At 45.4% G+C, this 19,785-nt stretch overlaps 3 protein-coding genes across 5 annotated transcripts; 2 read left to right on the forward strand and 1 right to left on the reverse strand.

Moving 5' to 3' along the window:
- Positions 1-388: 388 nt before the first annotated feature.
- trhrb (thyrotropin-releasing hormone receptor b) lies at positions 389-4,085 on the reverse strand. Its single transcript, XM_086015136.1, has 2 exons — positions 2,587-4,085; positions 389-1,792 (listed from the first exon to the last, which is right to left on the reverse strand). The coding sequence occupies exons 1-2, from the start codon at positions 3,346-3,348 to the stop codon at positions 1,352-1,354; spliced, it is 1,203 nt and encodes a 400-aa protein (XP_085871262.1). The 5' UTR covers positions 3,349-4,085; the 3' UTR covers positions 389-1,351.
- On the forward strand, positions 3,591-8,736 carry LOC147131950 (transmembrane protein 74-like). Of its 3 annotated transcripts, none has more exons than XM_086015140.1 (3): positions 3,591-3,671; positions 4,385-4,449; positions 5,907-8,736. In XM_086015140.1, the coding sequence occupies exon 3, from the start codon at positions 7,468-7,470 to the stop codon at positions 8,065-8,067; it is 600 nt and encodes a 199-aa protein (XP_085871266.1). In that variant the 5' UTR covers positions 3,591-3,671; positions 4,385-4,449; positions 5,907-7,467; the 3' UTR covers positions 8,068-8,736. The 3 variants fall into 3 exon arrangements, with proteins under 3 accessions (XP_085871266.1, XP_085871265.1, XP_085871263.1); XM_086015139.1 differs by lacking the exon at positions 3,591-3,671 and adding an exon at positions 4,002-4,015; XM_086015137.1 differs by lacking the exon at positions 3,591-3,671 and adding an exon at positions 4,054-4,189.
- A 6,310-nt stretch (positions 8,737-15,046) lies between these two features.
- On the forward strand, positions 15,047-19,634 carry eif3eb (eukaryotic translation initiation factor 3, subunit E, b). The gene is made up of 13 exons (XM_086015488.1): positions 15,047-15,187; positions 15,919-16,036; positions 16,248-16,365; positions 16,456-16,498; positions 16,597-16,701; positions 16,915-17,040; positions 17,131-17,255; positions 17,669-17,795; positions 17,878-17,979; positions 18,460-18,569; positions 18,818-18,920; positions 19,016-19,150; positions 19,332-19,634. Exons 1-13 carry the CDS (start codon positions 15,098-15,100, stop codon positions 19,368-19,370), a joined length of 1,341 nt encoding a protein of 446 aa, XP_085871614.1. The 5' UTR covers positions 15,047-15,097; the 3' UTR covers positions 19,371-19,634.
- Positions 19,635-19,785: the final 151 nt, after the last annotated feature.

The raw sequence follows: 19,785 nt of genomic DNA on the forward strand, positions 1-19,785 counted from the left end.
TGCCGATGCAAAGAGAATACGTGTCACAGAGGTGTTCGTCTGGCTCGACTCCACCACAAATCCTCCTGGTTGTCCGGGGCTCGGTCACGTGACGTACACAATGCGAGCCCGAAGGCACTCGGGTGACAAAATGATTGCTCTCCGAGACGGAGGAACACAGTTGGATTCATCTGCTTACTTCTTAATCCACAAATGCATTATTAATCCGAATACTGTGATTTTATTTAATATTTTAATAATACCTCTGTCGTCTAACTTGCATGTAGTCTAAAAAAAAAAAAAAAAAAAAAAGTCTGAATTATTAATAATAAGCCTCAACCCCGCTTCCACAAGCATCTTTATTAGCAGCACAACACAGCTCCACTTTCCAACAACGGACAGCATCTTAAATAGGATTTGCAACTAAGCAACATCCACTTATCCGTGAGGACCAATAATCTATATGAAAATATTTTTTTTCTCCCCCCCCCAAAACAAGTGGCACACAATAAAACAGTCTTGCACCAATACCAATGCACACACTTCACACACACAATAGATAATGCAAGTGTTTATCGGCAGCAACACAGCGTCTTCCTCCTCCTCCTCCGCTGCCGCCGTCCTCTCATCTCTTGCTGCTGCCGACGGCCAATTATATTCCACGGTTTCATGACAAAATAACGACAGAACAGCGGCTGAATAAAAGACTTTTTTTTTTTTTTTTTTTTTTTTTTTTCCGGCTCAGGAAATAACAAAAGTTGGCCCTTAAAGCTCACACGTGAACATATAACACGAAACGGCGTTTTTCGACACGCGTGACTGCTTCGATTACCGTCGTCCTCATTAGCATCTCATCAATCAGGGAGGCGGTTGCTAGGAGACCGTTAGGCTGATGGTGGCCAGAGGAAATGTCCACGTAAAGAGGCGTTTGTTTATCAGAGCAACAGGTAAGTCGAGCGAGTGTAAGGTCCTCTTGGCCAATCGCACGCCGGAAGGAAGTCATTCAGGGAAAAGGCACAATAACAACAATTGCACATTGACGAAAAAAAAAAGTCGTTTCTGTAGGTAAATTGATCGACACGAACACACCTGAGTCTGATCAAAAGTATTAGTTTGCATTATTGACTGTGTTCTGTTACAACACAAAGAATGATCAAAGCATCAGCAAGCCATACATCTAGCATGAACACAATCATGAACCCGTGTTACTTAGACCACTTTGTTCAGGGGTTAAATTAATCGACACAAAGAAAACACATTCAAATGAGGCTCATCAATGGCATTGGCTAGCAACACGCTAACATAAACGGACCTTTTCTGGGAATATAAAATCTGTGCCTCGGCTCGATAAAGGTCGGGTCCATGGAGAGGCTCAAGCCGCCATCTTGAAGTCCACTTTCCCGCAGGAGTGAGACGAGGAGGAGCCGGCGAAGACGGCCTTGTGCTCCGCCAGCAGCCCGTCGGTGACGGTGACCTCCTCCACGTCGGTGGCGAAGCGGTCGGCGCTCTCGGCCACCGACGAGTCCTTGACGGCGCTGTAGCTCAGCGCCGCGCCGTAAGCGCCGGGCGGCTTGTCGGAAGCCCCGCGCCGGCATCGGCAGATCTTGAGGAAGGCGGCGCGGAACTTCTGCGACATGGCGTTGTAGATGAGCGGGTTGACGGCGCTGTTCAGGTACACGCACACCCGGCAGAAGAGCACGAACCAGCTGTCGAGGTACGGACGCTCCAGGAAGGAGTTGACCACCACCAGGGTGCGGTATGGCATCCACAGCGCAGCGAAGAGGATCACTACCACCGCGAGCATCTTGGTCACCTGGCGCAGGGATCACACAAGCCAAGAACGGGTTCATTTCAGCAGTGATGCTCCAAAGTGTGGGACACGGGCTCCCTCTAGTGGTACATGAAAGAATCACTGAGTGCAACGTTCCAACTGTGCTATACTGGTTTATTAGTCTAATTTTTTTAATTTCCAGTATTTAAGTACATTTTTTTTTCTGAATGTATTTATTTTTATCCATAATTAATACAACTGGCCCCAAAATCGATGCAGTTGCTAACTCAATTTTCAGGAAATGCGAGACAACTTATTTTTTTCCCCCGAGGTGGATATTCCCAAACAGCTTCAGCAAAGCTCCTGAAGCACAAGCTAGCATGTCAGCTAGCACTGTGCTACAAATGATTGACATCTCTATTGGTTGTTCTCTCTCTGCACGTTGGTTTAGTAAAAAATGCTAAGTTCGTGTAAGTCCAGGCAATCTGCATTTAATCTTTAAAAACTGTGAGAATTGAAACTCGTAGTCACATTTTTACCAGAAATTTCAGTGCAATAATCATTGTATGGATTTTTTTTTTATCGTGTATTGTACGTGAATCGTGTCCCGAATGTATCAACATTTAATCTTTAGGAGCTTTATTTAAAAAAAAATTTTTTTTTATTTCACCATCCGTTCCAGTTATTTGTGGAAAACGTATATTGAATGTTTATCAGTGTTTTGAAGAATCTGGAAAAAAGAAAAAACCTACTGCGGTGGATTCCCCCCAAACTGGTATTGCATCCAAATGGCTGACGTCCCTAATGTTTTGCCCGTGTGTGTGGCTGGTGCTCACCTGTCTCCGCGAGGCTGCGGTGGAGCTGGAGTTCCCGCAGCTCCTCTTACCCTTGTCATGGTTGTTGTTGTGCCGCTGCAGCTGCTGCTGCTCTTTGGGGTCAGAGGGCAGCGGGTTGAGGAAGAGGATGCGTCCGATCAGCCCGTACAGCACCGCGCTCAGCAGCAGCGGCACCACGAAGAACACCCCGAAGTCGAAGAAGTACACGGGCAGGTAGAGCTTCCTGGACACCCGGTAGCCGCACGCCGTCACCTTGGCGTTGTCGTAAACCAGCACCTGCAGGTCGGCCAGGTAGAACCACATGACGCAGTAGGCGGACGTCAGCGTCCAAACCAGGAGGATGATCTTCTTGGCGCGGGACAGCGTGCACAGGAACTGCGCCTTGATGGGATGGCAGATGGCGATGTACCTCTCCACGGTGAAGGCGCTGATGGAGCACGACGAGGCGTTGATGCCCAGGTACTGCAGGTAAGTGATGCACAGGCACCCCCAGTGACCCAACACCCAAGAGCCCAAGGCGCCCTCGGCCGCCGTGGGCAAGCCGGCCGCCGTCAGCACCATCAGGTCGGCGGCGGCCAAGCTCACCAGGTAGCAGTTGGTGGGCGTGCGCATGTGCTTGGTGGTCAGCACCACCAGCACCACCATCACGTTGCCCACCACGCCCGCCAAGCAGATCAGCAGCAGCAGCGCCGTGCTGATCACTTTGTACGCCACGCTCGAGTCCGTCCACACGCCCAAAGTCTGGTTGGTCGAGTTCTCCATTGAGATTGGGGTTGTTTATCTTCAAGATCGACGTGATCGGCGGGATCCCCGTGCAGCTCCTGTGCGAGGGCCGGGAGCGTGTGCTGGCGCGTGAGCAGGAGGAGGAACTAAAAGACGTGTGCGTAAAAGTCCCCCTCCTCGCCGCTAGAGGAAAGAGCTGTGCGTAAAAGTCCACCGCCTCGCCATCGAATCGCAGCTGTGCGTAAAAGTCCAATTTCTCGCGTGAACTTCTTCACGAGCAACCCGGTGTTCGTGGCGTGATAGTAGAGCACCTCCTCGCCACGTAACCAGAGCGCAAAAGTTCAACTCCTCGCCGCTCCAGAGTGCGTAAAAAAACAATCTCGTGAGCGAACGCTTCGTCAGAGAATTGTGCGTCAAAAATGCAAACCCGGGAGCCGTGCAAAAAAAAATCCGTCGCCTCGTCAACCCTTTTTTCCATTGGGGATGTGCGTAAAAGTGCACTAACTCGCTACGCAAACGGTGAAATTCAAACAAGAGTCGTGCGTAAAAGTCTACCTCCTTGGTTCTGTTGCTTCCTTTTTTATCAAGTCTCATTAGGCACGCGGCTATGACGTCATGTATAACGCGTCTTTGCTTCTTCCTGTTGACCAAATTTGGTTGACTGGTTATTCCTGCATGGTAAATCTCCGCCCACGCGATATCAGATGTAAGTGGACACTCGGTGCGAATTTGACGGCCCTCAAACTCATTTGGAGGTGATATTGTTGTAAAACCTTCGCCATGTAACCACCACAACAGTTTTTGTTCCACTCTGCACAGTCTTCAGCTTTTCCTTGAATAATAACTGCAGCGTTTGAGTTCATGGCTGTCAGCGAGCAAGGCACAACAGTTGTTATTTTATTGTTATTTTTCTTAATAACATGTCTCCCTGCTGAGGCCAGCGAGTGTGTAGGCGGCTGAAGCTCCCCCACACACCAACTGTGCACACGCGCCAGCTAAAGAAATCCAGGAAAAAAAAAACGGAAACACTCGCCTTTAATCACGAGTACTGTATTGTCTCTGTTGTGCTTCTCAGGTGGAGCCACACAGCAAAAGGCTTCTTCTTCACTTCTTCCCTGCGGGAGGTTACGAAAGTGACAGGTGAGGAGTTTTAGATCCAAGTTGGGCTCATCTAGAGCAGGCTTGTTTGCAAAAGCATCCAGTTAAATGTGTTTTATTTTCATCAAGCCTTTTGGGGACTAGTTCTCCTCCTCAATGTGTCTACAAGGGTTTTACTGCCCCCTGCAGGACAGAGATGAGCAGCACACTCAATATACAAAATGGCACTCAATTCTTATTTAAAAAAAAAACATTGCTGGGGGCGTGAACTAATGCGGTTAAAAAAGTCATGCATTATCTTCATTTTCATGCCACATTTTTTTAAAGTATTTTTATGTGTGTATATTTGTTAGTACCTGTAAGGGCTGTTTTACTACTTAACAAATTAAAAACTATTTTAGGCCAAACTATTTTTTTTTTTTTTTACAGTGCATGACCCCTACATATAAAATCCCAATCCTTATCCACCTGCTAACCCAAACCCCCTCTCCCCGAACCCAACACCTCTAATTTCAAGATAATATAACCCTAAAATTGGAAACCCTAACCCCACTCCCTTGAGGACTCCTAATCATCTCCCACGTGGGAGCCCCCCTCCCCCACCCATTTTGTAGTCCCCCTTTGGGCTCTTGGCACTGATTGTGTGACGTCGCAGTTGAGATGAGTCAAACGTATATTTATGATTCATTCTTTTAGTCATGCTTCTTATTAATCAAACAGAGCCCAAGAACGGCTCATGTTTCTTCTTTCTTGTGTGTGTGTGTGTGTGTGCGCACACGCCATGTTGGACTGCTGCCCCTCAGGCCTGTGCGCGCGTGTGCGCATTGTCCTAATGCGTGCGTGACTGCTGGCAGTCATGCTTATGTATGAGAGGCAGCCTTATTTCATCTTTTGTTTGAGCAGCCACTTTATTAGGTACAAACACTCTGATGGCACCCAATGAAAAACGAGCATTGGAACATGAGCAAAAGCTCTAACGTGATGCAACCTGCACATTGGAAGAGATCGAATCTAAGGAGAAAAATAGACAACTATAGTCAAATGCTCCCACACACACTTGAAATCCTTTCGCAAATCTGTCAAATGTGCATTTCACAAATGTGTATGAGAGCATTTTAGTCGCGTAATGCTAGCCCATTTTAAGTATGTAAGACTATTGAGCCGTAGTGCGTGAGCGCTTTTCAATAGCGAGTGTTTTATTTGTTAGCGATGGGTCTTCCTGCATTATTTTTCCCCTCTGTATGAATGTAAACCAAATGTAAACGTGTGACTAAAATAGCCGCATATTGTCCAGCCACATCTAAACAATGAGGCATCAATGTGGATCACAACATAACAGCGAGCATGTAGTACGTATGTAAATAACAAACAAACTGCTACTTTAGGGCTGCCTGGGGGACTTTTGTTCGCGTTCATTAATGCTAACACAGAACAACAATTGAATTGGGGCTTAAAAATAGTACCTTGTACTCATTGTTTCATTTTTTTTTTTTTCCTAGCTACAAAAAGGAAGGAAGGAAGCTGTGCGAGTTTTCACACTTGCAGCCGGATGCCAAATGAAGCGGAAAAGCGCAAAAAGTGTCCTCCGGTCACCTCTGCGCACGCAAGTAAGAAATGCGCCATGTCCAATCGTGGACTAGAGAGAAAGTATAAGGTGTTCTGTCTGTTGCGAGGCAGACAGCAGTAGCAGAACGACAGAACGTGACTCTTTTAGAATTGTGACCTTTGGCAAAGTATAACCTACATCTTCAACACACACACGCGTACACATTCAAGAGGCTTTCCGTAAGGAGCACAGCAAGTGGAAAATCCTCCTTTTCTCCGCCACATTATGGCATTTTTATAAACCTTTTGAGCTTATTTTTACTTTTTAACATCAGCAAGTGGTGAAGTTTTGCCATAAAGTCACATCGAATGAGACGTGCATATTTCCGTATGAACGGGATACCGATATTTTTTTTCTGAAATGAGCTTTTCATACACGATTGACCGCATGGATTTGACATGTGAGGCCATGCAGTAACTCGCATGCACGTCACGTGGCCAAACGCAGAAAACAGGCAGGCGGTGACGATCGCAACGCGAACCCGAGGGCACTTTGACGTCGGTTTCGGTGGACAGCAGGGGGCAGTGATGGATAAAATATCAGCCTCCTGTGATGGGTGAAAACATAGCACGTTTTAATCTGCTTAATTCTTATTTCACAATCAAAATATTGATCGGAATGCTGTGTTTGGACCAGTGGGGGCATGTAGAACACATGTTTTTAATGTAAGTGCGTATCTCCATTCTCCATGGATTCACTGCACCACACTGCCCCTTAGAGGCTGATGTGCGCACTGCAGAAACAACCTTTTTTTTTTTTTTTGAAATTGGTATTATTTTAATACACACGTATTATTATTTTACTTATTACTAATTTATTTTGCAGTTGTTCTTTCGGTTCATATTTAAAGTTTTGGTATCGTTGAATAAATGCTAAGTTTTGAAATTGGTGAATAATCGTGTTTATTAATCGTGATTTCAATATCAATCAAAGTAATCGTAATTAATTTTTTTTTTCCCATGATCCGCATACGTTTTACCTCCAAGTTTTGTTATTTCGTGCTTTGGCCACTGTGGAGAGTAGCAGTTGAATGTGAGAGGATGATCATTTGCTCATAAAACTTGACTTCCTGGAAAGCCCCCCAAATCCGCCCACCCCACCCCACCCCGGCCTCCCCTCCAGCCCCTCCTTCCGAAATGACGGCTGTCTGCCCCTGATCTAATAATGTTTTATGACAAGTCATGAACTTGAAGTGCTGCAATAAAATCATGCATTGATTTGACTGCTGGCTGGCGCGTTCTGGCGTGTATGAGACAACGCGCGGGTGCCGTGGACTCCGTGGGAGGGGTCTACCACCAGTTCCCCGCTAATTGGCAAGGCGGCGGAGGCAGAGCAGATTGTGCAAATGACGCGTGACTCCTCATATTTCCCTCCTCGCCTCCGCGCACCGAGCGTAAGATGAGCGCCACTTTGCAAACTTTGGATCCGCGCGTGCTTCTCCCTCTCCTTCCTTCATGGGGGTGACGACGAGGCCGGGGACGCAGCCGCGCGCCGGAGCACCGGGTCCCTCTGCGGGGGAGATCCCGAGCCCAGCCGAGGATGAGGCTCCTTTGACGGGCGAAAACCCAGAGGAGGACCGGCTGAGTGGATTCTGCGTGGAATTGGAGGACGCGGTGGATGAGGAGGAGGAACTCTACTTCTCGGAGCTGTCCTCGGAGGGCTCCGTGGACTACGGCTTCGTCGCCGCCGTCTCCTGCCTGCTGACGGGCATCTCCCTGGTGGCCATCTCGTACGCGGTGCCTCGCGACGCGCGCGTCCCCGAGGAGGCGGACGGCGTGGCGGCGCGCGAGATGGAGCGGCTGCAGCGGGAGCGAGCGAGGCTGGGCGCGCACCTGGACCGCTGCGTCATCGCCGGCTTGTGCCTGCTCACGCTGGGCGGCGTGCTGCTCTCCACCCTGCTCATGGCGTCCATGTGGAAGGGGGAGATGATGCGCAGGAGGGCCCTGGCGCACGTTGCCAAGCGCCAGCACAACCTGTACGGGGCCATCGGGTGGGGGCACTCGGACCCTGGCACAAATTTGCCCACACCTGCTGATGACTCGGCAGAATTTTGATTCGGAAAAACTTTTTTTTTTTTTTTTCCGCCCCCTCTTTCATTTTAACCTCATATAGACTCATGAATCCCTTTCAGACGCTGACTGAGCTTCGACTTCTTTTGATGTGCGTTTTAATTTGGTACACCCGCACCGCTCCAATACAAAAAGAAATTGAGTTCAGTAAAAAAAAATATTGCTCACTTTTGATTGACCGATTCGTGTAATTATGTTTCCGAATGGCGGTCTTGCTGCACGCTCGGGGCCGACTCAACAAGGGTTTGGGTTGTCGGGGTACGGACGGTAAATTGGAAACCGATCGTCAACGGAGGTGGGGGTGGGAGCCCATGATGAGTAATGCCCAATGAGACTCGTGAACTTTTTCCACTATTGGCTGAGATGCACATCGACCGTTGTTCGGATCAATATCCAATGGAGACAATCTCGTTCCAAAAGTGTTTTAATGTCGCTGTTTGCGTCATTCAAGTCGACTTGTGTGTCCCTGTGGGGACTTGAATGACTCACAAGTCGGCTAAAGAAGGAGCAGGCGGATGAGTGCAAGTTTGTGGATGTCATTAAGCTCGGAAATGTACGGTATTTATGAATTTGTTGTGTTTATGAATGCATGTGCATCGTGGCTTTCAATGTTGCAGTCTCATGATCTCAATAAAAACATTTTTAAAATTTGCATTCATTATCATTATGTGTCTGTGTTTACACTCCCCTTCAAAAGTATTTGGAACAGTGAGGCCAGTTACTTCATTTTAGTCACAGACTGAAAACCGTTTTCCTCAAAATATGAAAATGAAATATCCAAGGATTTCAACAAACACTTGCCAAAAACAGGGTGGGGTTCCTCAGGGTTGTATGTTTATTCTTTGCACATTTGCAAAGCTTGTTTGTTATTGACTGGCATGGAACTCACAGAAGGAAGTGTGTAGTTCCTCAGGGCGCCCTTCTTGGTCCCCCGCTATTGTTCTTTTATGGGTCAACTTTGCAATCTCAAACTATAGTTATGGGACTCATAGAAGGGAGGCAATAACGGTTTCATTCTGTGCATCCTATTTAATTATAACATGACTGTGTGCTTTCATAACGTACAATATTGTATCAATCTTTTTTTTTTTGAGAGAGACGTTAGAATGGATTCACAGCATTTCCATTCATTTCAAATCGGAAACACGATTTGACATAACGAGTGTAATCATTTAATCTGTCTGATAAAGGACTATAGGATCACTTGGCATAATTGAATCATGTGTACATTTTATGTGAGAAACTCTTTAAAAATCTAGCGTCAACTTTAAAAGTACTTGGCGAGGGACAAATATATTTCCATCGCCTCGACAGAGCCGCGCAGCACAAAAAAATGCACTTTGAGCTCCTTGAAGCGCCGTCAAGTTTCGACACTTGATCATCTCAAAAGGCACTTTGGATCCCGGCAAAGACAACCTGTGGAGAACTTAACGTGCGCACACTGATGATGACAAGTGTCGGGGCCGACCTCGCGTTGTTGCATTTGCATCGAAAAGATGATCGAGGAAGACTCGGCTGAGGGAAACGAATGATTGCGCACGTCGTCCCACGCCACGTGAACAATCTAACTCAACATTTGCAGCGACGCGTCAAGGAAGGAGCGCGTGTAAAACGGAGGTGTCATCCTCTGCCGCGCGCGCCCCTCCCTCTGCCCTCCTTCGCCGTGCTTTCTCCGTAGCAACAGGCCGACCTCGTTGCTATGGAAATGTCCTGTCTGCTTTGCTTCCACCGTGACAATGGCAAGAAAGAAGGAGAAGCAACATGTAGAGTATGTGGGCAGCGCCTCGGCAGGTGGTCGCCACGAGGCAATGTTACGCGCTGCTCGTTTTTCCATGCACACATAGAATATTCCAGGTCAATTTGGACCTCGTTGTCCAAATTGAATTCTGACATACAGATTTCAAATGTACTAATTGCCTCCTGGCATTTAGTGAGTAATCCTGAATCAACGTTTGAGAGAAAGGGGGAAGTGTATTTTTGGGGGGGGGGGGGGGGGTTCCCCACAGCTTCAAAGACCAAACTGGTGCCCGTTTCTGCGGGAAGCTGTGCAAATGTGGCGGGAACACAGACAGTTCTCGAGACTGTTTCAAATCCCCCGTGAACATCACGCCCACTGTCTTGGACTGTTTTATTGTTTCGAGATTTCCCCGATGACCCTTCACAGATGCATGTTTTTTTTGCTTTTGGGACATTTTGGTTTGGTGGGGTGCCATGAAATTTTTCTGATGTAAAATTTGGGCCTTGGCTCAATAAAGGTTGCGAAACGTTAGTTAAAGGGGAAGTCAACGCAAACATTTTTTTTCAAGAATATGTTCTATGCAAGCCCACTAGTTGAAACAGGGCATTGTGATTTAATTTTGCGTTTGTGGAATATAAATTAAGCAGCAAAATGCACTCGTTTTTAGCCATCTGGGGGCGGCCATTTTGTCTTCTGTTGACTGAAAATGACATCACGACCGTTCACCACGACCAATCACGACTCAGATTCAGAAACCAGGTCAGCCGTGATTGGTCGTTGTGAGCGGTTGTGATGTCATTTTTGGTCGACAGAAGACAAAATGGCCGCCCCCAGGGATGGCTAAAACCGAGTGCATTTTGCTGCTTAATTCATATTCCACAAACGCAGAATGAAATCAGAATGCTGTGTTTCAACTAGTGGGCCTGCTGGGAACATATTTTTTTCAAAAATATGGTTTGACTTCTGCTTTAAAAGAGAGCAAAAAGTGGGCTGTAATTCTTAATTCTTTGTCTATTTTGATGAAGACATCTGCAAACGATTTGAATTCCATCATGTGTCTCTTTTAACACCGAGAGCGAATACCTGCTGCAATTTGTCAGCATCTTTTTGCAAGTCGACAGATATGTCCTCTTAAAAGTGGAGGGCTGCGTATGTGCGGGATTTGCACTACAAATCCTTCCTTCCTGAGCGCAAGGAATGAAGCTGATAAACGATGAGGAGGCTGATTTTATTCCCCACTCTTGTCTTTTCTCCTTTACAACCATCCTCCGATTAGCGGAGTCGCTTTCCCTCTGGTGCCAACCCTCGGTTGCTACGCGACCACGTCCTAAGCGTTATTGACTAAGTCATTAACGCAAGTTCAAGAGAATTCCAGGGCCTAACTGTGACTGATTATCCAGTGGCATCCTGAAGTAGAAAATGTTGTAATTGTTACAAAAATAAAGGCACATCATGCTGGGATTAAAAGTTGTATGGCCAGAGTTATTGGTGAACGGTTCTCAGATTGTTGTCTTTTTGGGAAGAAAACCGTGCTACAGTATTGTTTTAAAAAAATACATATTGCAAATAATTTTGCAGGTACCTAAGCTACAACTCGCGGACCTTCACGATTTTGCAGGCGCCAGTTTGAGAAGTGCCGCCATGATAAGTGGCCGACCCCTGAAGGCTCTTCATCTTGCCGCTTGCCGACCACGCCCGAGCTTTTGACCCCGTGAGCAATCCAATTCCATTTCCTGCTGCCACCCAAACACTGACTGATTACTCTGCACGTGTGTGTGCGCGCGCGCGCGTGCAAGAGGATGTTTTTTTTTTTTTTTTTTTATCACAGGTTTGATTTCGTGTCTGCGAGGCTCCCCTGGCAAAGCAAACACAGACACCAATTAAAGCCTCGGCAGCGTCCCTCCTTCCGTTTGGATCGTTAACCCGCGGCACCGACCTGCTCCAACCTGCGTCTCAATTTTTAATTATTCCCCTTATTATAACATATGTACATGATACAGTAAGGACGAGACAGAAATATGTTTGCTTGTCTTGAAAAGAATTGTGACATTAAAGCGCAAGTCAACCCAAACCTATTTTTTTCAAGAATATGATCTATGAAAGTCCACTAGTTGAAACACGGCATTCTGATAAATATTACGTTTGTGGAGTAATTGTTAATCCACTCGTTTTTAGCCATCTCCGGGGGCGGCCATTTTGTCTTCTGTCGACCGAAAATGACATCACAACCGCTCACAACGACCAATCACGGTTCGGATTCAGAAAACAGGTCAGCCGTGATTGGTCGCTGTGAGCGGTTGTGATGTCATTTTCGGTCGACAGAAAACAAAATGGCCGCCCTCGGAGATGGCTAAAAACGAGTGGATTAACAATAACGCCACAAACGCAAAATTAGTCAGAATGCCGTGTTTCAACTAGCGGGCTTGCATAGAACATATTCTTGAAAGAAATATGTTTGGGTTGACTTCTGCTTTAAAGCTGTAATTCTTCTTCTCTCAAGTCTTTTTTGTTGTGGAAATCAAGTGCAGCTAGGGCGGTAGTTAAGTAGGTGGGTAGATGGTTGGTTAGCGAGGTAGTTAGGTCGGTCGTTGGACATGTGAAAGTGGTTCTCACGTTTTGCGGTTACGCTCTGCTTGCAGTGGGGTCAAGCGATTCAGTGTCCCAGCAGATGGAGCTGTGCTGTCAGTTTGAATATGCTTTGTCATTACTGCCACCTACAGGACTGCAGTGGAAGTTGATGAAGTCCTGCTTTGTTCACAAGGTTGAAGAGCACATGTCATCTTTCTCCTGGGACACTTTCACTCCTCCGCCGCGGCACCTTTGGACGCGACGTCTCAGTCCGACACCGCAGCTGGGGAGGTTGTTAATAACCAGCGGCTCGTGCAAGGCAAGTCTTTGTCAACATGCTTCATTATGTCAGCAACAACTAGCTCGTGTGAGCTCTGTACACAACACGCACTCCGACACCCTCGCAAGTGTGCTGGGCATAAACGTCGCCGTTCAACCACTAAATCTAATTAGGTCTCCCGAGGCATCGGTACCATGCGCGGTGTGTGCGCGTGTGTGCGCGCGCGCAGCCAAAGCCCAATTACAGTAGCCACAGTAAATGTGCTGTTTGACACAAATTGATTCCGCCTGGCTTTTATCGACCCAAGGGGCCATTATGCTCTCTCAAAGGCTCTTTTATTCAGGCAAACTAAAATGTTCTGCGCTCATTGTTGGCTTCCCAATGAAAAATGGAGATGCGAGTTCAATTTACTTCCTGACTGCTGCTTTAGTGCCTTTGAGCAAGGTTGTGACTGCTTCTTCGTCAACTCCATGTGCAATGATAATGGTTTTTTTTTGTGTGGTAATTGTGCACTAGATCGTCAAAAATTAATATGTAGCAAACCAGATCAAGACATGTGTCATATTAAAGCCCTTGATGAGGGCTTTCCAGGTATGTGGCTATTTTGTCACTAAACAATTACATGTCATCTTAATCAAGCAATACGTTTGTCTCCATACTTAGTAAGCATACGACAGGCCGATGTATGACTTGACCAAACTTGTCAAATACAAACAAAAAAATGTATATTTTTCCTGCAGTTTTTATCCCATTATCTCCTCCAGAAAGAGAGCGTCTGAGTCGGAACGTAAAAAGGTGAAAATCGATTTGCAACAAACCAATATTAAGTCAAACCTCATATTAAAGTGCTTGGGGAGAGCTTTACAGATGATTATTTTGTCAATAGGTTGACATATGTCAACAAAATGAAACAATATGATTGTCTCCAAACATACTTAACATAATGTATGACTAGGCCAGACATGTCTAGTTGAAGACTAAATAAACCGTTTTTTAGTCTTTTTTTAAAAATCCAATCGTTCCATAGCTTGGTAGCTAGTTTCTCAACTGATTTGCAGTGTGGGTGGTGACTGACATTGGCCATCAGGGTAATTTCCGTAATGTCAAATTCCACTAGGAACAAGGTCAAAATAAAAATTGCAGTAAAGTATATTGAGTCATATTTCATATTGAAGCCCTAGTTGAGAGCTTTTTGGATATGTGAGTGTTTTGCTTTTATGCGTCAATACAATGAAGTAAAAACAACTGAATGTCACTCTGAGTCACCCCGTGAGTCAGGTGACTTGTTTGCTTGCACAAAAAACTTTCTAACTCAGCCCCGTAGCACCACTCGAAGTGACTGGCCCTCTTTGCATTCATAACACCGCCACCGCTTTATTCTTAGTGTCACTTCAGCCCCGGGGGGAAGAGTCTTATCAATGTCGCCCGCCAGCACACCTAAGACGGCGCAGCATGTTTTCAGTTCAAGTCAAAATCATCCGGCGAGCACCGAGTGGGAAGTTGCAGGAGCGTCCCGAGGACTCACTGTCTTTCCCCATGCTGTTTTCTCTCTAAAACCGCTGTCACGATATGGAAATTCACCAGCTTTGACACAGCCCGCCACCTGCAAGCTTGCACGGCTCGAGAATAGAACATTATGCAACAGAGGGTGCAGGATACAGTGTAGAGCATTTTTAACCTTGCCGTTGTTTTGTGTGTTTCATTCAGGTGCTTTGTTATTGCCACTTTCAATCTCTAGCCACTCCTGCATGTCACAGGCTCTGGCGTCAACAGCGTGTTTTTTTTGTTACAGTTCATCCTCACTATTGAGGTTGCATGATGGAATTTAATTGCTGTATGTTCAAGAAAAAGAGAGAAAAAGAGAGACCATTTTCCACTCAAATGAGAAATTTGTGGAAGTGGTGAGACAGCTATGACATTGACTTGAGGCAGGCTTTTTGTGGTTTCTGACGCTCCATGTTGTTGCTCTTGTTTTTGTTGGCAACCAGCTTTCAGGTGACTCTTAGCAATTTTCCTATTAAACTCTATTGACCTTTTGGTAAGTTAGTTAGAGTTGACCTCCACCAGGAACGTTTAGAGTTAGGTCAAGGACAAATCCACAATGTGTGTGAATCCAATATTTTCCCCAATAAACTCTGGAAGTTTGGGAAAAGAAAATCAAAGTTCAAGTTTGTTGGTTTCTGTATTTGTCAGTCGTTCATAGTGGGGTGGGTAAAAAAAAACAAAAAACGTTTATGATACAAGAAAAAAGTTTAAAGAAATATATCCGAGACATCTATAGGCGTAATACGTTTGTATTTTTTCTTATCATTGATTTTTTTTTACGATTTTTTTTTTTTAGTTTAGAGACAGAAAATGTATGTGACGTCATCGTTTGTAATGTTTCCGATCGCATTGACACTAAAGTTTTTCTTTTCAAACCAGCCAAGATGGCGGACTACGATCTCACCACCAAGATAGCACATTTTCTCGACCGGCATTTGGTTTTCCCCCTTCTAGAATTCCTCTCCGTGAAAGAGGTACGTCGGTTTCCCTGTCGGTAGACATTTCGATTCATTGTACTTATTTGTATTTGGCGTTTTGGACCTGGAAATGTGTTTAAAGCTGGCGCGGAGCTAACGTAGCTGGGTCAGCTTTAGCTTGCAGTCACGTTGTTTAGCCGGATGATGCTAATAAGTTGATTTATTCATGTTAGTACTTAATAAATTAAAGTGACGTTTTAGCGTGTTTTTATATAAGAACTCTGACTGTAATCTACTGCTATTAGACGCCGAGGCACGTAGTGTCCTTCTGTTAGCCTCGTTAGCTTAGCCTGCTTTGCATGTATGGGAGCAGCTAGCATCCTTATGCGTGGAAGTTAAGACCAATAAAGAAACTGTATTATTCATAAACAGCTGTCTGCATCCTATGAGTTAGAAACCGAAGAAGAACTTAAATGCATGTACTAAAACAAACTAGTAGAATTATGGCAAAACATTCACAAAATAAGACCACAAAGTTTCACTCATCTTGGCATTAATGTATTCTTCTTTGGAAATAAGTGTAATCAATTAAATATCTGACGAAAGCAGTTCCAGACCAAAGAATTACAATCTAATAAAAAAAATAAAATAAATATGGTTCTAACTCAGCATACCTTGTTTAGCTTTCTTGCACCGCCCATCAAACTAGTTAATTCATCGCCATTTTTGATCTCGAAACATTGTCTTTAACAAAAAAAAAAAAACACTTTGTTTTTGCCTTGCAACAGATCTACAATGAAAAGGAGCTTCTCCAAGGCAAACTGGACCTCCTCAGCGACACCAACATGGTGGACTTCGCCATGGATGTGTACAAGAACCTTTATCCCGACAAGGAGATCCCACATTGTAAGTAGACACGGGGATATTTGTGTCTGTTTTTTTTTTCTTTCATTATTTTTTCATGATCAACTGATGACTTGGCTGGACGATTAATCGGTTTAGTTGCGTGTCCCATCATGCACTGCTTGCAGTAACAGCATGGCTATAAAAATAGTGGCACTAGATGCCGAGATGTACTTTTTCTGTGTGTTACTGATGAAAACTGTCCCCCTTGTAGCCTTGAGGGAGAAGAGAGGCACTGTGGTGGCTCAGCTCAAGCAGCTCCAGTCAGAGACGGAGCCCATCGTCAAGATGTTCGAGGACCCCGAGACGACTAGGCAGATGCAGTCCACCAGGTCCTTCTAAAATATTGTTTGTAAACATTCAGACAGAAGCATAGTGTAAGGATTCAGCGGTGGAATTTTAACTCGATATTTGTTCAACAGAGACGGGAGGACGCTCTTCGATTATCTTTCAGAGAAACACAATGTGAGTTTTTGAATAGATTCACAGCAATCTTCACACATTTTCTGAGGGGAGTCACTAAATATGCTTGTCAATTTTTAACAATTTTTCAATTTCTTCAGTTCCGCCAAGAGTACCTGGACACTCTGTACAGATACGCCAAGTTCCAGTACGAGTGTGGAAACTACTCTGGTGCGGCCGAGTACCTCTACTTCTTCCGTGTGCTGGTAAGAACAGGTTAACAAATCAAATAGTCAACGTTGTTTCTGGGTGATTTGTTATTTTATACGTTATTTTAGTCATTTATTTTTACTTCCCCTTTTGAAAAGATGAAAAAATGCTTTTGGTTATCGCATTAATGGAGGAAGAAATGAAATTATCTTAATTCTTGTTGTTCAAACAGACATTTGAACAATTCATTTTTGGGTTTTGGGTTTCAGGTTCCATCAACCGATAGGAACGCTCTGAGTTCCCTGTGGGGCAAACTGGCATCTGAGATACTGATGCAGAACTGGGAGGCCTCCATGGAGGACCTGACGCGACTCAGGGAGACCATCGACAACAACGTGAGTGAGAGAAAAGCTTTTCGTGTGTTTCTTAATCAAGTCTGTCCTCAACTTCAAGATGCATTTTGTCGCCTTTGTCCGCCTGCGCAGTCGGTGAGCTCTCCTCTCCAGTCACTCCAGCAAAGGACCTGGCTCATCCACTGGTCCCTCTTTGTGTTCTTCAACCACCCCAAAGGCCGGGACAACATCATCGAGCTCTTCCTCTACCAGCCTCAGTGAGTCCTCGCTGTGTATACAGTAGTTAGAAGAAGTCTGCACACCCCTGTTCAAAGGCCCGTTTTTTTGCGACGTTTAGAAAAAAAAAAATGAGTCCAAAATAAATAATTTGAGAACTTTTTCCACCAAGCGAATCAGTCACTTAAAATGTTGACGGAGGTGTGCTGCCTCCCATTTAACATGCGTTTGAATCAGATTGGTTCTTGCTGAACACAGCCACATGGCCACTTTTTAAGTCTGTTTTTGTTTCCACTCTCAGAAATATATATTTCTATTTCAATTGATTTGTCCAGGATTTTATCTTGGTCTAATTGTTTTTGAATCACCCAAAAATGTGGCATTTGAATCAAGGGTGTGTAGGCTTTTTCTACCCATTATAAATGACCAAAAAACCTCCTCGAACCCCGTCCAGGTACTTAAACGCCATCCAGACCATGTGCCCGCACATCCTGCGCTACCTGACCACTGCCGTCATCACCAACAAGGACGTGCGCAAGCGTAGACAAGTTCTCAAGGACTTGGTGAAGGTCATTCAGCAGGTAAAAAAAAAAAAAAAAAGGTGCAACGTTATTTTGCCAAACCCGTCCGGAAGGCGATTCATCTCCGTTTATATTTTCGCAGGAGTCGTACACGTACAAGGACCCCATCACGGAGTTTGTGGAGTGCCTCTATGTCAACTTTGACTTTGACAGCGCCCAGAAGAAGCTGAGGGAGTGCGAGTCTGTAAGAGAGCGTTTCCGAGAGCGTTCCGCCGCAAACGCATGTTGACTGTTTAGCTTTGACCGAGGCGGCTGCACCAAATCCAAGCAGTAAATCCTTTTCCAATTCAGCTTTTTTAAAGCGGAACAGCTGTCAGCTTTGGGTCCAGCCTGCTCTTTTGATGCGCCGCTTTGGGACCACTTTGTACTTTGCTGGGATTTGCTTTTTTAGAATTTTTTTGTGGCAGTTGAAGTGCTTCGTTTATTTGTCCTGTCACACGCAACGACTTGTGTGCGTCCTCCGGGCTTTCATTTGTCTTTTTGCCCTCAGGGTTCTTGTTTCTAAGGTCCATGTGGAAGCTTGGTTGTTTGTTTGTTAAGATTTCCAACCATACACAAACTTGGTTTTAGGACTAAAATACTCCCTACAAAATGGTGGAATTTGGTGAAATGTCGTTAATGCGTTCCTGTTGCCTTCTGAGCTGCTGATGTGATTCTCCTCCAGGTCCTCGTCAACGACTTCTTCCTGGTGGCGTGTCTGGAGGACTTCATTGAGAACGCTCGCCTCTTCATCTTCGAGACCTTCTGCCGCATCCATCAGTGCATCAGCATCAAGTGCGGATAGTGAACGTCTGAATAATTCGCCCCCCTCATAAGGATTTGTAATTGCTTATTTTTACACAAGATGGCGGCAGAGCTCTTAAAATGGAGAGGATCATAAAGCCATCAACGCCATGCTTCCTAAGCATGTACACAATCATGAACCAAATAAACGACGTGTCCTGTCGTGAAAATATTCGACACAAACTTCACAGGTAGAAAATTATTTTACTGACTCGGCTGTTTTTTTCCCCCCTACGCAGCATGCTGGCCGACAAGCTGAACATGACGCCCGAGGAGGCGGAGAGGTGGATCGTCAACTTGATCCGCAACGCCCGACTGGATGCCAAGATCGACTCCAAGCTGGTGCGCACCGAAAACCGACTCTGCAGAAAAAACAAGTCCGCAGCCCCTCTTTTCACGTGCTGCGTTGTGTGTGTGTTTGCGTGCGTGTTTCGCAGGGTCACGTGGTGATGGGCAACAACGCCGTGTCGCCCTACCAGCAGGTCATCGAGAAGACCAAGAGCTTGTCCTTCCGCAGCCAAATACTGGCCATGAACATCGAGAAGAAGGTGGCTCACAGCAACAGGAATGAGGTACTTTGGACCAAAAAAATGTGCCTGTGACGAGCAGGGTCACCCAAAAAGTTATTGGAATTGCCTATATTTTTAAAATCATAAATACACGACAAGCCGTGACCAGTTAAGAATTATGTTCAGAAGTCCATGTTGGGCCTTTCTTCTCGCATCTCCATTTTATCTCATCTGGTTTCCACAGACTCCAAACTGGGCCGCTCAAGACTCCGGATTCTACTAAAAATGAAAAAAGAAAAAAAAAAAAAAAAAGAGGATGCAGATGGCTCTTGGAAAAATAATCACACAACTTTTTATTGGATTCCCACACTTGGTTTATCCGCCTGCGTCGTTCCAACTGGCTGCTTGAAGCGGGCGTCGCACAATTGGGTTGCTGCCCTTTCAGATATGGCACCTTTATTATTATTGTTGGATTTTTTTTTTTCATGTCAAATAGTCGGAAAGCAGTTAACACAACATTAAAACGTTTGCCTCTTTGGAAAACAAACCATAAGTGTTTCTTTTTCTTTTATTCCTGTCGATTCTCAATCCGTGCTTTTGGTGTCGATGTTGTCTATTTTTTACTGCCTGTAGCATTTCGGTGTCGGGTTTCTTCTCCAAGCTGAGCACCATTTGATTTCGTTTGCATTTTCGTCCAC

Source organism: Filicampus tigris, chromosome 18, assembly GCF_054856515.1.
Source record: "Filicampus tigris isolate MCC_2025a chromosome 18, RoL_Ftig_1.0, whole genome shotgun sequence".
Taxonomy (NCBI): domain Eukaryota; kingdom Metazoa; phylum Chordata; class Actinopteri; order Syngnathiformes; family Syngnathidae; genus Filicampus; species Filicampus tigris.

Coding starts and splice junctions, on each gene's coding strand:
- trhrb (XM_086015136.1), bottom strand. CDS start 3,348: ATGGAGAACTCGACCAACCAGACTTTGGGCGTGTGGACGGACTCGAGC. Junction 1,793..2,586: donor CCGCAGCCTCGCGGAGACAG/GTGAGCACCAGC, acceptor TCCCTGCGCCAG/GTGACCAAGATGCTCGCGGT.
- LOC147131950 (XM_086015140.1), top strand. CDS start 7,468: ATGGGGGTGACGACGAGGCCGGGGACGCAGCCGCGCGCCGGAGCACCG.
- eif3eb (XM_086015488.1), top strand. CDS start 15,098: ATGGCGGACTACGATCTCACCACCAAGATAGCACATTTTCTCGACCGG. Junction 17,041..17,130: donor GGGAGACCATCGACAACAAC/GTGAGTGAGAGA, acceptor CCGCCTGCGCAG/TCGGTGAGCTCTCCTCTCCA. Junction 18,570..18,817: donor CATCAGTGCATCAGCATCAA/GTGCGGATAGTG, acceptor CCCCCTACGCAG/CATGCTGGCCGACAAGCTGA.